The sequence below is a fragment of the Epinephelus moara genome, chromosome 2 (assembly GCF_006386435.1).
Source record: "Epinephelus moara isolate mb chromosome 2, YSFRI_EMoa_1.0, whole genome shotgun sequence".
Classification (NCBI taxonomy): Eukaryota; Metazoa; Chordata; class Actinopteri; order Perciformes; family Serranidae; genus Epinephelus; species Epinephelus moara.
In genome coordinates this window covers 12,286,538-12,301,717 of record NC_065507.1, presented here as the reverse complement: position 1 = coordinate 12,301,717, position 15,180 = coordinate 12,286,538, and the positions used below count along the sequence as shown (strand labels likewise).

Genomic DNA, 15,180 nt, shown 5'->3' with positions numbered 1-15,180 from the left:
AACCCCCCCCCCCCCCACACACACACACACACACACACACACACACACACAAACAATATCAAACCTGCAATTCATTGTCACCAAACTAGACAATGTTGCGTTCATTAGAAAGATTGAGAACAACTTTGTCTAAAAATAGGAAGTTAGATGGTGCATTCAAAACATTTTATACCACAAGTGCCATCTTTTAGTTACAGAGTTTTTTTGACAGAATGTGTGCTTTATTATTGTTTTTTGTTTTATGTATTCTGGTAGATTATGCTACAGCTACACTCCTTAGTGGTGCTTGTGGTTTGTTTCAACAGCAGAAAGATCAAACCCTACTGACACTGGACTTACGACATTTAATCTCTCCAATTTTTAAATGTATTTTTTTTTAACCAAATTTAAACTTGTTGAATGCTGACACAGTAACGAAAAACGTCTCACTTGCCCTGATAAAGCTAGCGCAAGCTGGAAAGGCACTTAGCAGTATTTTCCTCACGTTTGCGTCAGACTGAGACATCAGACAGTGTAAATAAATGATAAATAATAAATATGTAATTCTGCTAATTAGATCACAGCGCAAGCCTTTTTTCAGAGCTGTATGCACTGTGTTCTCACACAAAATCCAAAGTATTCCTATAATCCCAAAGATTAACCTAAGATTCTGCCTGAGTGTTCATATTTTATATATTTATATCCAAAGGCACAGGCTCAGGTTACTGAAAGCAACGAGCCAAAATAACATCAATATCAGTGATAATAAGAATTCCAGCCGCACATTAACAGCAGTGATTTACTTTTAGTCCATTTTACACATCCTGTCTCGAATATAAAGCATGTCCAGTGGAAATGTTTTTCAAAGGTCATGAATAATTGCAAATTGCATGTTGCTCCAAACCTGCTGGTCATGTATCAGTTCGCTAAGTGAGTGGAACAAATTAGTCTCTGTATGTGTGAAACCTTCTGGCTACACATATAAATGATGAAAAACTCCTCCCGGAGCCACGGCAGGGCCAGACGTCTGCACCTGATCACACCAAAACATGATCAGGTTGTTATGAGCTCAACTGAACTGCGAATGAACTGAGAGGTTTTCTTCCGCACCCACCTGCCGCCTGCGTAGACCTCAGCTGTGTCGAACAGGTTGACTCCACTCTCGTAGGCAATAGTCATTAGCTGCTCTGCAACCTGGCAAGAGGTCAGGACACAAACACAAACACACACACACACATGCGCACACAGAAAGGTCATTGAGCTAAAAATCTCTCTTTTTGACACCTGCAAATGACACATTCATGACAGAGCTGTAGCATTCTGGCATTTCAGTATCTTCAGAATAAATATTTATGTGTTTCCACAGCTACGGTGTCCAGGGTTTACCAAAACCATTATCAAAGTAGAGGAAGGTGGCACACCATCAAAGCAGTGCAGCTTCATGTGGTATCAGAATATAATTTCATTTCAGCCTGAGGCCTTCCTCAGAGCAAGGGTATTGTTTACTTCTGTTACATATATGCAAGACAATCAATACTGCGACATAACAGATCACACCAACATACATGTGCAAACTCTCAAATAGCCACAAGAGGCAAGTTAAGGATCAGAAGACAGCGGCCAAGCAAATCTAATAACACACAATCAAGAAATTCATCAAACAAAATCGTTTAAAGGTCCAGTGTGGAGGATTTAGGGACATCTATTGGCAGAAGTGGTGTTTTCATTAATTCATAATCACCTGAAAATTAGAACTGTGTCGTTTTTGTTATCTAAAGCCCAGTTCAGACAACAAATTCCAGTTGAGACAAAACCATTACAGAACAGTGTGAACTGGCCGGTGTGAGCTCGACTCAAGCCGGCTGATGGCGTCACCTGCAACACCTGGTCAAATCGCCAGTGGCTGGTTTTAGAACGTAAAGCACATCACCTGTTCCTACAGTCAGTCAGCTTGTAGCAAAGTCTGCTGGTCAAGTCAAAATGACCGCAGATGGTGTGTTGGCTTGCTGCAGCAGGTGCTTCGTCCCTGCCGAGCCTTCTGTTTCCATCCTCACAGCCTGCCGGTGTCAGACAGTGGGTCGCTGCTGCTGCTTGCTGTACGTACTTCTCATTTACTGATTAATTGGTGCTGGTTCTTTATATTATTGTGGTGTATTTATTATGAATACAGTCCATCTGATGCTTGTTTTCTTTATGTTCTTTGCTGTTTCATCACTACTACAAATACAACTGTAGCCAGTATGTCACTATCACTATCCTCATTCATATTTTAAGAAGCTACAAATTATATTCAGCCACAAAATCAGCCTGAAAAGCTGGAAATCTGAGCAGAAGCACAGAGAGCTGTTGCATAGAGATGATACACTGTCTCATCTAGTTGCATTGGTGTGAACCGGCAGGTTTTTTTAGAACGTTGCAAAATGGCACATTGCAAATAGTTGCCTGTTTCAACTCGTCTTGTTGAGAATCTTTGGTCCGAACTGAGCGAGTCCTCTTCCACAGAGTTGGACATGTTGTGCTACAGTAGCCCAGAACACAAATGAAACACTGACTCTGAAAAGGGCCATTTGTGTTTGCACACTGGCTCTCCTACACACTTTGCACGCTGGAAAAGTTTCAGTTGTGCAATCTCAACACAGCTGAACACCCAGTTAGTTTCTGTCTCTGGAAAGCACGCTTGTTGTCTTCTGTAGTTTTCTCTAGGAGAACATAAATAATGTTCTCTGTATATTCAGCATGTAGCACTGTTTCAGTGCACCAGCTCATGTGGGATGGATTATTTTGTGAATGCAGAATATGTACAGAGTTGACATTTGACTTCTGGGCTCTGACCTTATAAGTCCCCACAAGGATACACCAAAGTCAGCACAACAGGGACTGGGAGTGATTTTAGTAACTTTTCCCTGGAGGAACTTAAGTTTCTAGTAAACTTTGTCAAAACTGCACATCAGACAGTCAAATAGCTTCAGAAACTTCCTCCTTCCACACCTTTCCAACTTTGGATTAACCAGTTCAGTTCCCCCGTCCAATCCAAGGAACACAGCTTTACTAGGATGACTATGGATTCATCACCCTCCTCAAATCATACCATCTCTATGGGGTCTAATCGCCAAAGACTTTTCTCATTTTCATTCTCATGTGCACATGTTGATAAATATTCTTTGTACTATAATAAAAATGATTGAAATGCTGTACTAATTTGATTTTCTAAAGAAACAATCAGGTTTTGAACATACCGTTTTCTGGTAATACTTCAGAAAATAGGAATATACAATACAAAATATACGCAAAGAGTTTTAAAGCATCACTTTATGAATTGATATGAGTTAACCAATTATGAAATATAAATTAACTCGTGTTTTTTGATGGAAAAGGTCTGTGAAGACCTAGACTCACAAGTCTGTCTAGTCTAACTAAAGACTGATGTCTTTCTCCCTGATTTTGTGTTTAGATGGGCGGATACAATTTCAGAGTTTAAAAAAACTCCCTACATTGCAGAACCAATAGTAAATCCGCAGGGCGGTCCTGCGGTGGCTCGCTGAACTCTTGTGCTCGTAAACATAGTCCGACTGCGTTAAAAGTTTTAAACGAAGTCGCTGTAAGTCCTTCATTTCCACAATCTTGTGGACTGAGCACACGTTTGATAAAACGGAGTTAAATCTCTCGACATCCATTTTCAAGCTCGGACGAGAAAAGGGGGAGCGCACATTTCCAGGAGGGCGTGTCCTTTTAAAAAATGCAAGAGGTGTTGCTTTGTTGCCGGACGTTTTCTCCGGTGTGTTAATCACACTTTAGAAAGGAGAGTCCCCAGACTATCAGAAGGCGGAGATCTCTGATTGTCTGGTGGCGAGACTAGTGAAAACCATATGACCATATACTGCCATTTTTACTAGTAGGTGGTTTCTCACACTCAGATTCTGTGTGCAATGGAATGGAAAGAAAAAAAGAGCACATAATAAAATGATGACCATACTGACTTATGAGTGCATTTAGAATAGATATTCACCACTGCAATATTTTTGTTAACGTAACTGGGTCCTGAATTAGTTAGGGGAGGTTGTATAACTTTCCAAATCCAACAACACAACATTTACACCCACTTGTCGCTGTGATTGGTCAGCTGTGTGGAGGTGAGACAGTCAGCCAGGGTTTGAATTTCTCTCTCAATCGCTTTCTGTTATTCTTAACACAGCTATTTCTGTCACTTCTCATGTGAACAACTGAGTGCATTTATACAATATTGCGCCTCCCCTCTCTCTACGATGGCCTGCTTTTCACTCACCATCAAGTGCAGCCGTTCTGAACATCTACAAACACTTAACACAATAAGACCTCATATAAACTAGCTTTGATGGAGCACAAGCCTCAAAGCTCTCAAGTGGATGCTGGGGTGGAGGTGGGACTTATGAAATGCTTTATGAACAGCAGTGCAGCAGGTATGGCAGAGCAAAGGCTTAACAACAGTGCCCTGCTGCAGAAGATGTGTATATGCTGCAGTGAGCAGAGCACTGTATGTCCTGTGTGAGTACGCTGCAGCAGCACACTCAAGTTCCTGAACTCACACACTCAAACAGAGCTTGTACTGTAAGTCTGTTGAAGTACAGACTTTACGGAGCAAGTGGGACCACAGTGTAATTATCTGTGGAAAATCATTTGACTCCATGATGTACGATGGTGTCAACTCATTCCTCTTCAGTTAATAAGTGCCCGTGCTTTATATGAGAGTGTGGCATATGTGTAGATATCCTCCATATTTTCGGAGACATGGCGACCATAAATCATCAGACCAAGATGCAATTTCCCTGTGGTGAGTTTTATTACATGGGGAGTTTAAGTGAATTTGCCATCGTCTCCCTGTGGAGTTATGTGTGCGCATCAGTTGAGTTTTGTGAACGAGTGCGGACAGAAGGGTGTGTTTGTGCATGTGGTGCTCGTGTGTTTGTGTGCATGAAATCTGTTTGTCTCCCGCTGTGTACATGCCTGCAAGTGCATGCGCAGTCAGTGGACGTGTGTGTGTGTTGCTGTTTCAGTGGTGGCAGACAGCGGAGGTGTTGTTTCTAGAAGAATTAGATAATCTCTCCTCTGAGATTCTGCCTCAACCGTCTCTCTGCAACCAGCACAGAATGGGCAGCAGTCCAAGCCCATGTGTGATAATGATACAATGATAATAAACTTTATTTAATTAGTGTCTGTAGGGACAGTCCTTTAATGGACTCAATAAAAGTACAGGACAATAAAATTATGTACTATAACTATGTAATATAGATCAATGCAATGGAACAAAGACAAATTATGAGATAAAAGAGATAAAATTTCGACCGGTGATAATAAAAATAATAAAAAGATAGCCAATAAAAGAATAAAAGGATGAGAAATCAAAAGAAATGGATTTGAACAGTGAATTAAAAACATTATTACAGAAGAAGCTCCTATTAGTTTTGAACTTATCAAACTTATCATAACAAAGTATCTTTACAGTTAGTAGCAAAGGAGGAATTTGATTCTATTAGCAGTATACACTGGTTTCTTTTAACTCTAATGGTGATCTTGACTAGTTGGTAATTTTTACAATAAAAAACTTTTTTTATACATATATTTGCTGAAACTGTCACTATATTCACACAGCACTAAATGAGACAAATAATCTGTGGAAATAAACCTATCCCTCTGCATACTTTATTGCCATGTAAAGCATCTCAAGGCCTTACCACATGGGAATGAAAACAATCGGAGTCTCTGATGCATCTGTACATCATGTCAGTATAAGGGTGATTTCACACCTGCCCAGTTTGGTTCGGTTCAGTCAAACTCAAGTTTGTTTGCCATCTAAGTGCAGTTTGTTTGGGCAGGTGTGAACACAGCAGTCACACCAAAACAACTGGACCGAGACAACCGAACAACCAAACTCTAGTGCGGTTCGTTTGTGGTGAGAACGAGTTCCGACCTCGAGCCGAACCAACTGCAGTCACGTGACACATTGTTTGGGTTAAACATGAGCATGTTACAGTCCTGGAGGATTATTAATGTGCACCTCCTCCTGTACTGCCTTAATATGCACATTCAGCACATCCAATGCATCAAAACATTGTTTTCTAGTTGGAGCCGCGCCTCGTTTTCAAACTGTATGGTTTGACTAAAATGAACAATGACAGCAATATAGTCCACGATGAGCAGCGTTAAAATCAACCTGCGTAGTTGTCCCTCCATTGTGACATTAGAAAGTGTCACATTTATCTTGCAAGTGTACTCTTCTTCAACGTTTGGTTTACTTCCTGAAATTCTGACCAATCGAGCAGCTTTCTCGCGCAAGGCATTTGATCTGGTCCGCTTGTAAATGCTGCCATGAGAACACGAACCAACTCTAGGTCTACTTTGTAACAGAATTAGTCCCTGATTCAGACCAAAGCAAGACAACTCTAAGTCACCCTCAAACTAGACAGTGCCGATCAAATATGAATTAAGATTCTCTTACTTCATGGCTTCAAATGTTTTCAGAAACATATTTTAGTGTACTGTTAAAATGAGAAAGTCGGTCTGGCCTGTGGGAGGTACTCTGTACTTCGGTTGACTACTTCCAACATGGTGGCTGGGTCACAAACTTTCTGATTTTACAGCTAAACAGTCTTGATTAATGTTTGATCAGCGCTACCTGGAGTGACAGTTGTGGACAGCTGTGTTAGAGACTTCTCAGCTCTGATTGGTTGTTTTTGGGACGTCAGGGTCAATTCAGTGAACGCCATTAGAAGAAGTAGACAAAGGAGAAGGGACATGATCTTTTTCAGACCATGTGTCTTACTTCTTTCAGAATATAGAGACACAAATGTGTCACAAAGTTATTTTCATAAAAGTTACCAACTGTAGACTTAACAGTAAATACTATGTAGGCTCTTCCTAAAAGATGATGTATAGACCCACTCTCAGTGTGTGGTGGTGTAATTTCCTGCAGAGGCTCTGCCCTCTTCCTGTTTTTTAGTATTTTCTGTGTTCAGGATGTTTATGGGCATGACCATCAGTGCTTTGGTGAGATCGGGACTTTATAAAAAGGTAGCAACAAGGTGCCATATCGTAAGCAGCAGGCAACACAAGAGACAAGCTGAAAAAACACAACAGAGCAAGGAGCAACCAAAATGCCAAATGAGGGTGAATCAGGGGTTGGCTTTTACTTCTTACAACGATCCTGCACAGTATACTTTGAACAACCACTTGGAAAAGAGGACATATTTTGTGTTGCACTGACAAATGAGCAGTGTTGTTGTTTCAGGTGAGGACATGCTGGAGTCTTGAAGATGACTGATGACTGAATGATATTTTAACTTTCAGCTCAGGATAACCAGCACTATCTCCAGTCTATATCAAAATTCATTCACATTCAAGAAGTGCATTGTTATTAGACTGCTTTCAGAGTAGGCTGAATGGACAGTGAGGCATAAAAATAAAGGACAGAGAGAACAGTGGCCACATTATAAAATGACTCATTCAGCCTCTGAGCGCTGGACTGCCATTAAGGCAAATAGAGGAAAAGACAGAGCTGGATAATGGAGAGGTTAAAGAAAGCAAGAGGTCAGTAAAAGAGAGAAAGACTTGGATGACAGAGAAAGTGAACAGCATGTTCTTTCTCTGACTGCTGTGTGCTGAGTGCACATTATAGCAAACAATCTCTGTCACAACTGTTGGGGGCACCGCGGGGTGATTTCAGTAAAGTGAAGGTAGGGTGGACTAAGAGATTTTTTTGCAGAGGTAAGAAAATAGATGGAGGATAAAAAAAAGTTGGATGTGGAGGGAAAAGAAAGCAAGTGCTGAATGATTCAAATCAAAATGTAAAGAGAATTTAAGGACAAACACAGTGGGTAATCAAGTTTTTGCAGGTAAGGTGAGAAACATGCCAAAGATGAAGAGACACAGACGAGCAGATAGTCGCAGACAGAGAGTCGAGACGAGGGTGACAGAGTCAGTTTTTAAAGAGTGACTGTTTGGCCTTTGCTGATTGCTCATTCACAGCGAGTCTCGTACGACAGTAAAAGGTCAGTCACTGTCATGGAGCGCTCAGTGACATTCACAAGGTCAGGAAGTTTGTGTCGATGATAAAGCATCACAGCTTACACAGATTTCTGACTTCTGGCCATTTTGGATGAACTAAATGTGACTAATGGCCTTCAAATGCTGCAGCGCTTTCTGTACAGGGAGGACAAACTGCAGAGACAATCTGTCTGCAACACACAAACATACACTGTTGCACTTCTACCCTTCAGAAAAACACTGAGTCACTGTTAAGTTGCAGAAATACATGGGTGGCTACGCTTCAGGCTCCTGTCTTTGTTTCTTTTTCTTTTTTTTTTCTGGGGCACAAAAGGTGCAGGAGATATTTGATTTCCATACATAGAAGAGACGTGATGAGAAAAAACGATCTCTCTCTCACAGCCCCAGAATCAAGGCCTCCCACATACTACCCACACAGCCTTGAGATGATTTTATGGCTGTGCTGCCTCCTCCCCTCCACACTCCCGACATCAAAGTTAAAATCGACAAGACACACTTTCTTCAAATTCACTTTATGATTTATGGATCCACTTTTGGCCTTTTTGAATGAGTAAGCAATGTTAACTTGTAGCCCACCATCACTCTTGTGAGCTCGTTGTCTGGGAGTGTGTTACTTACAGCCCACAAAAGACTGCCGTAAAACAAACTAAGCAGCAGTTTGATGAGACACACTACGAGGCTTAGAAGCTGTTAATAATGGCTTTGTAAAGGACATCTTTTCTATATTTCCTATATAATATATACTGCATATACATGTTTTAATGAGCTTAATAATAAGTGAGAAGCTCATGGGCTGTCATTAGTGACTAGCTCACTTTCTAACAAGCTATCAAGTCTTCAGTTTTACATGTTTAAGGAAAATGCTGCAGTATACGCTCCTTGAATGGTCCCATTACCTAAGTGGGGAAGTCGTTTTTGCAGTTTCGATGTGTTCATGAGCTTTTAAGTGGTAATGTGTAATATACATTATGTTTTATTGCTCAGAGTGTTTAATGTCCCAGTGAAGATTCATGTTGCTTTCCAAAGACAGTTTAAAGCTTCACATTACAGCGAGATTTTGTCCCGGACGTGTTGCTGCACCAATGCATCCCCTAAAACTACTAAAATACTGATTTACCTGACTTGATATCAGGGTTAATAAATACATTTCTAACTAATCTAGACCACTCTACGTGGACAACCAAGAGTTACAACCCAATACCATATTATAAATTACACCTGAGCAAAAATGAATATGCAATATGTGACTTCATGACAAACATTTACTTTTGTCCACCATGTTCCTGCATAATATGACATCAACTCTGCGAGGCATGTAGCTGAACTTTCGTCGACTTTCCGAGTTGTTATTCTGAATTAAGGGGGGTGTTCATGTGAATTCCTCAGTGGGAGAACAAATTTTTCCAATTCTTCCGACACCACATGAATGCAGGAATAGCTCTGCATTTTGGGAACTAATTAACATGCTTATTCACTGTTTTGCTTCCTCGTATAAACACTGGATGTATGTGGAAACAGCTGGACTTGCTCCGTTCATATTAAAATCCACAGACGATCACGTCTAAATATCACACATTGGATGCAGACAATTCCTGGAATCTGCTGTGGTTGTCTGGCAACCTCACGGTGATGTCTAGACTCCAAACAGTTGCTGCACCCAGCCGCTGTTTGCCAAGGTGCAGCATGCAACTCCTCTTAACATCACACTTCTAATTTTTAACATTTCTGTGTGCGTACAGATATGACGTGGTAAATAAATAAATGAGCTCTTGAGATGGTGGTAGGAGTATTTTTCAACTATAAAGAGAACCAGGCTAGTTTATTCCCCCAGTTTACAGTCATGCTAAGCTAAGCCAATCACCGCCTTGCTACAACTCCATTATACGCATCACAGAGACATGAAATTTGTATTAATCTTGTCTTATGACCTTAAAGCTCCAGTAGGCAACATTGTTTTGGTATAATTGAGTAAAAATTTTATAATATCCTCTAAGCATAATGTAAATCAAGTGGCCTGAGACAAACAACAGGTTTCTGCACCTCACCATGGCTCTGTGTTCAGCCTCTAAAGAATCAGTATCATGCCGATGTGCATCAACCAATCAAAGGTCAGCTCAGACCACTGCGTTCCTATTAGCTGTTCTACTGCATATGCGCGTTCCCGTGCCGCCGGCAGAAGGGGAGAGCAAGCGGCAATGGCGAACAGTGCACCAGGTAAAATAGCTATTCCAGCATTGGCTACAACTGCCTACACGGCTAAACAACCCAAAAAAAGGAAGACAGAACTCGGTTCCCCGGAGCCCCGGAGGGAGGGGAAGGGTGAGGTGGGGCCGGGCCCGGCCGGAGGGCGCGAGGGTCGGCCGTGGGAGCGGAGCCGAGGGCTCTCCGCGGAGAGGGAGAGCCGAGCCTCGGGGGTATGTGCGGGGCGGGCTGCTGCGCGGTGAGGGAGAGCCGAGGCTCGCAGAGAGGGAGAAATAGAACCAAGTAGGATAAAATACTCACGTGCTCGTCTGGTAGGAGGGGCTCAGGGCGGAGACGAACGAAACCTAACTCAGATGAGACTCAAACAGGGCGGAGACGAACGAAACCTAACTCAGATGAGACTCAAAAATAACCGTTTTCAGGCTTTCTACCTACTGCAGCTTTAAGATAAGAGGTCCAACTGCCAATCCTAAGGGTCTTTCTGGCTATCATTACTCCATCTATAGGTTCCAATTCATAAGCTTTCTATAAATTATGCCTCATGAGAAAAGACACTAATTAACTAAGGGAAAAAATGAGATCTTGTGTATAAGTCAGTGTTGGAGCATGTGCACAACTAAGTGCATATTTGAGCAGCACTGACACAGATTATATGTAGTAAGTGTGTTTGTGTGCCAGAGTTGTTTTGCATTTCTTAATGAGGACAGGGACACTGAACTCTACTGAGGACATGTAGTATATTTAGAGCACTTTTGATAACAATGACATTGAACGGGGGCAATCAGGACAGCGGAGGACTTTTTAACCCACCAACTCTGTGGGTGATGATGATACTGTGGCTATTGTGTGGTCGCGCCACTGAATCCACAGAGACCTCCTGTCTGCAGCACTGGCTTCTTCTCGTGGTTGTGTTTAATGGCAGTAACACACTGCTGTGTGTCTCTGAAAGTAAAATTTAAAACAGATTTTATTAAAACCAACCAGCCTTTACTGTATGAACCTCAGCTGTTGAAGCCAAAGCCTGTTAACTTGTGTCTGAGTGATACCAGTGACATTGAACTGGGGACACTCACAATAATGGAGAGAAATGGGGCGCTAAGCTTCGAGCGAACCATGTGAGTCGATGGCACTAAGCCTCAAAGTAAGAAAAATAATACTGTTACATAAGCTTACTGTGTCCCCTGTGGTGAGTTTTGTCCTCTTCCCCCTAAGTGTCACATTTAGTGTGTGCATATGTGTGTCTCTGTGTGTGTGATGGCCAAGGCCAAGACCCCAGCAGCAACATCAGAGCATGTTAGAGTTCAGCAACATGAGTGTAAAGAGGATATAAGTACGAACACGTACACATGATGCGGCGACCCTCAGCATGCCCTTTTCCTGTCACATGTATCGTCATGTTTGAGTCAGTGCAAAAATTCTGAATCATTAGACCTAAAGTCTTTGTGAAGGTTGTGTCTTTTTAAAGCATTTATAAAAAGCCTTCATTATAGCATGAGGGAGCAATAAAAAAAACTGAGCTGTAGGATAATTGAGCCTGTAGGTATTGGACGTTTGTCAGCCAATGGTCTGATCAAGGTTAACTGTGTACAGCTGTGTATACATTCATTAAAATAGGAGTGTGAGACGGACGACTGGAGAACGTGGCTAAAACGCTGAACAAGTCATCGCGCTGATTCAAAGTTAATTTTATAGTTTGCATACAAAGAACTAAAGAGGCACAAAAATCTGACTGAATCTGGCTATGGTTGGACAATGCTCCCCAAATGTTCAGCCAACTTTTGAGGACCTGTAGGCTCCATTTTCGAAGGTCATTCCATTTTGAACATTTTCTGGTATAAATGGTCGTTAGTGTGAGGTTTCTGGAGCGCCATTTTCAGTCATTTATTCATCAGTGGGTGCATTTCCATCCACCTATTTCGTATGTCCATTTCAGTTTTTGTGGAACGCACTGGGTGAAGAAATGAAACAAAGTCAAGATATCAGACGGTTTAAAACGAGGTACAAAGGCAGTGTCTTCACGAGGTACAGAAATGATTAGAGGGAATGTGAAGCTCACTCAGGGTGATACTGTAGTTCTCAATTTGTATTTTTGTATTTGTTTAAAACAGGGGGGTAATATTGGTTATCAGGTATTAAGAGGTGCAGTGTAAATGTGTGGCTGAGAGTGTATTTATGTAATAGTGTGATTAATGATGGATTAGTATATTTGGGATTTGGGGTAGGGCTAGACAAGCATGTTGCTTCTTCCTACTCCTTTTTCGGGCATGAAATGTTAATTTATGTTTTTCATTGTCAGTCTGTTCATGATTTATTGCTTGTCTCTGTTTTTTAGAGTTTCTCTCTACAATTTATTCTATTTCATCTTTTTTTTTTTAAATGTTCAAAATAAATCAAATCAAATCAAAATAAACCATAGCAAAAATGCCAGAAATTAGGAAAAATGAGGGGAAACATCGAGAAAAAATCTTGAAATACCACAAAACAAGTTTTAATGTAGTGGAGACACCTTGAGACTATTGCTATGTGTTTAAACTTAGTCAGTATCACTGTTCAGTATCAAACATCTACCTAAGTGTTTTAAGCATAGTACATTGAGCAATCAGTATCGTGTTTATATACAACACATTCAATACCGATTACTACCACGTATACAGTACAGTCAATCAGTCAATACAGAGTCCATTGAGATGAAATAAACATACAAGATAAAGGAAAAATGTTTCATACCTCGTCTGTTATCTGTCCCCCAAATGTCACCCATGTACCTGCAGGGAAGAAACAGACATTTCACCGTTAGAAAACATCTCTGCATGTGTGCTTGTTTGACATCCTGGAGTAAACACTGCTAATCTCTGGGCTGTGTCACCAGACGAGGAAGGCTGTCAAGTTCCCGAGAGGAAAACATGTCCTGATCAGAGCTGCAGCTCAATACTGAGCGATCACCTTGAGTGAGCGCCTGTTAGCACTTTCTGTCTTCACTGGTGACTGTGTTTGTGACCGTCATGCTTATTTGGGAGACTGTGTGTGTGCGTGCGTGCGTGCGTGCGTGCGTGTATAATGAGCGTGTGCATGTGTGTACATCTGACTACATGCTCCTGATTGCCCTGCAAACAATGCCGATAAGCCAGACAAAAGGCTGAGCCACCGCAAGCAGAGGAGACACTAAATCCTCGGCACCCTCCGTCTCTGAATCATGTAGCTTTGTTGTGGCAGAAAACCTTTCCCATTCAGATTATGTCAAAACAGTCTGAGCTATCTAAAACTGTCCCAGACAGACAGCGAGAGAGAGAGAGGGAGGAACACCTTTTTACATCAGAGAAATGTCTGGGGCAAACGTTTAAATGCTGCACGGCTTATAGGTGTCCTGGGAGTTTAAGAAAATCTGGGCTGCCTGACAAGATATGAGGCAGACGGTGCTGCAGTGTGTTTGAAATTTGGCAGGGGAAGACCAAGTTCATTGTTCACCACAGGAAAACTAATTATGTTACTAAATATTTGTATATTTTATGAACTGTTCATGTTATTGTGGCGACAGTATATCACACTTTATTGTTACGGTATACTACAGCCTGACAATACTGGAATTATAAGGCCAAATATCGATATTTGAGAGTTTAAACTAACATTACCACCTCCTGGTTGTATGCCTCCACAAACACGTTGCACTTACAGTTTACATTCATGTCTGCCAAAACATGGATACTTACATCTTCCTCTTGGCAGCATAGAAGATCTATTCAATCAGCTCAGTTTCAAGGTGGACACCCAGGTTTAGTGTCACCAATTCAGTAAATGTGCTTTATGCAGAATATCATGACGTCACAGTGACGTTTACCTTCGACCTCTGGATATAAAATGTTATTATGCATATGAATTCTTGAGTTATGGCCAAATACCTGTTTTGTGAGGTCACAGTGACCTTTGACTTTTGACCACCAAATTCTAATCAGTTCAATCTTAGGTTCAGGTGGACGTTTGTGCCAAATTTTAGGAAACTCCCTCAAAGCCCTCCCGAGGTATCACGTTCTCGAGAATGAGACAGACGCAAGGTCACAGTGACCTTAAACTTTGACCATCAGTTCATCATTGAGTCCAAGTGGATGTTTGTGCCAAATTTAAAGAAATTCCCTCACAGTATTGTCAACATATCATGTTCATGAGAACTGGAAGGAGAGACATACAGACAAACGGACATAAAAAATCTGATAACAATATATCTGCCAATCAGCCTGCGTGACTGCCACCTCAACTACAACTTCAACTGCTTTAGCATTTTATCTATTTCAAATGCTTCAACTGCAACTTTTCAGCAGTGAGCGGACATCAATTTTCTGAAGAACATTTTGTATAGGTCAGTATTATTGGTAATTAAATCATCAAATTAGCTAATTATATGAACTTCTTATGTTATTGTTCTTAAGTCGTCTGTTGTCAAACTTCATCGGAACAAGCTGTAATTATTTTTTATTATACAACAGTTAGTTCCGGCCCTGCAATCTGATTGGTCAAGAGACAGTAAAACCGTGATGATATTGGAGTACTACATCACAGTTATTTCACTGTGTATGTATCACTCCGCCTCACAGCTGATTGCAATCAACAATCAAATCAAAACTGACGGTTAGTGTCAGTTAGGTCAGCAGTTGTGTTGCAACTGGAAAAGTATTTAAACAAACTTCCACCAGATGTAAATGCCCTTTATCTGAAGCCCAGGATGACAGCAGCTCACACAGACAATATCTGGTACACTAAAGCTCCGCTGGGAATATACTCACTCGCACAGATGCTGCCGAAGATGTGTAAAGAGGCGGGGACAACAGCTATCTACACCAATCACAGCCTCAGGGCGACTGCCATACAGAAGCTGTCAGATGCGGGTCTTGAAGCTAGGGAGATCATGACAGTGAGTGGGCACAGGTATGATGTTGTTTTAACATAGCCTATGTGTAAAGTTAGTCTTCT

General features: G+C 41.4%; 1 protein-coding gene across 3 annotated transcripts in view; it reads right to left on the bottom strand.

Annotated features, from left to right (window-relative positions):
• Window positions 1-15,180, bottom strand: part of kcnab1a (potassium voltage-gated channel subfamily A regulatory beta subunit 1a) — a 160,986-nt gene that overhangs the window by 21,231 nt on the left and 124,575 nt on the right. For all 3 annotated transcript variants that reach the window (XM_050033359.1, XM_050033350.1, XM_050033367.1), the window contains exons 3-4: window positions 12,946-12,983; window positions 1,094-1,173 (exon numbers count right to left, since the gene is read on the bottom strand). In XM_050033359.1, coding sequence (XP_049889316.1) covers window positions 1,094-1,173; window positions 12,946-12,983 — 118 coding nt within the window. The remainder of the gene's footprint in view (window positions 1-1,093; window positions 1,174-12,945; window positions 12,984-15,180) is intronic.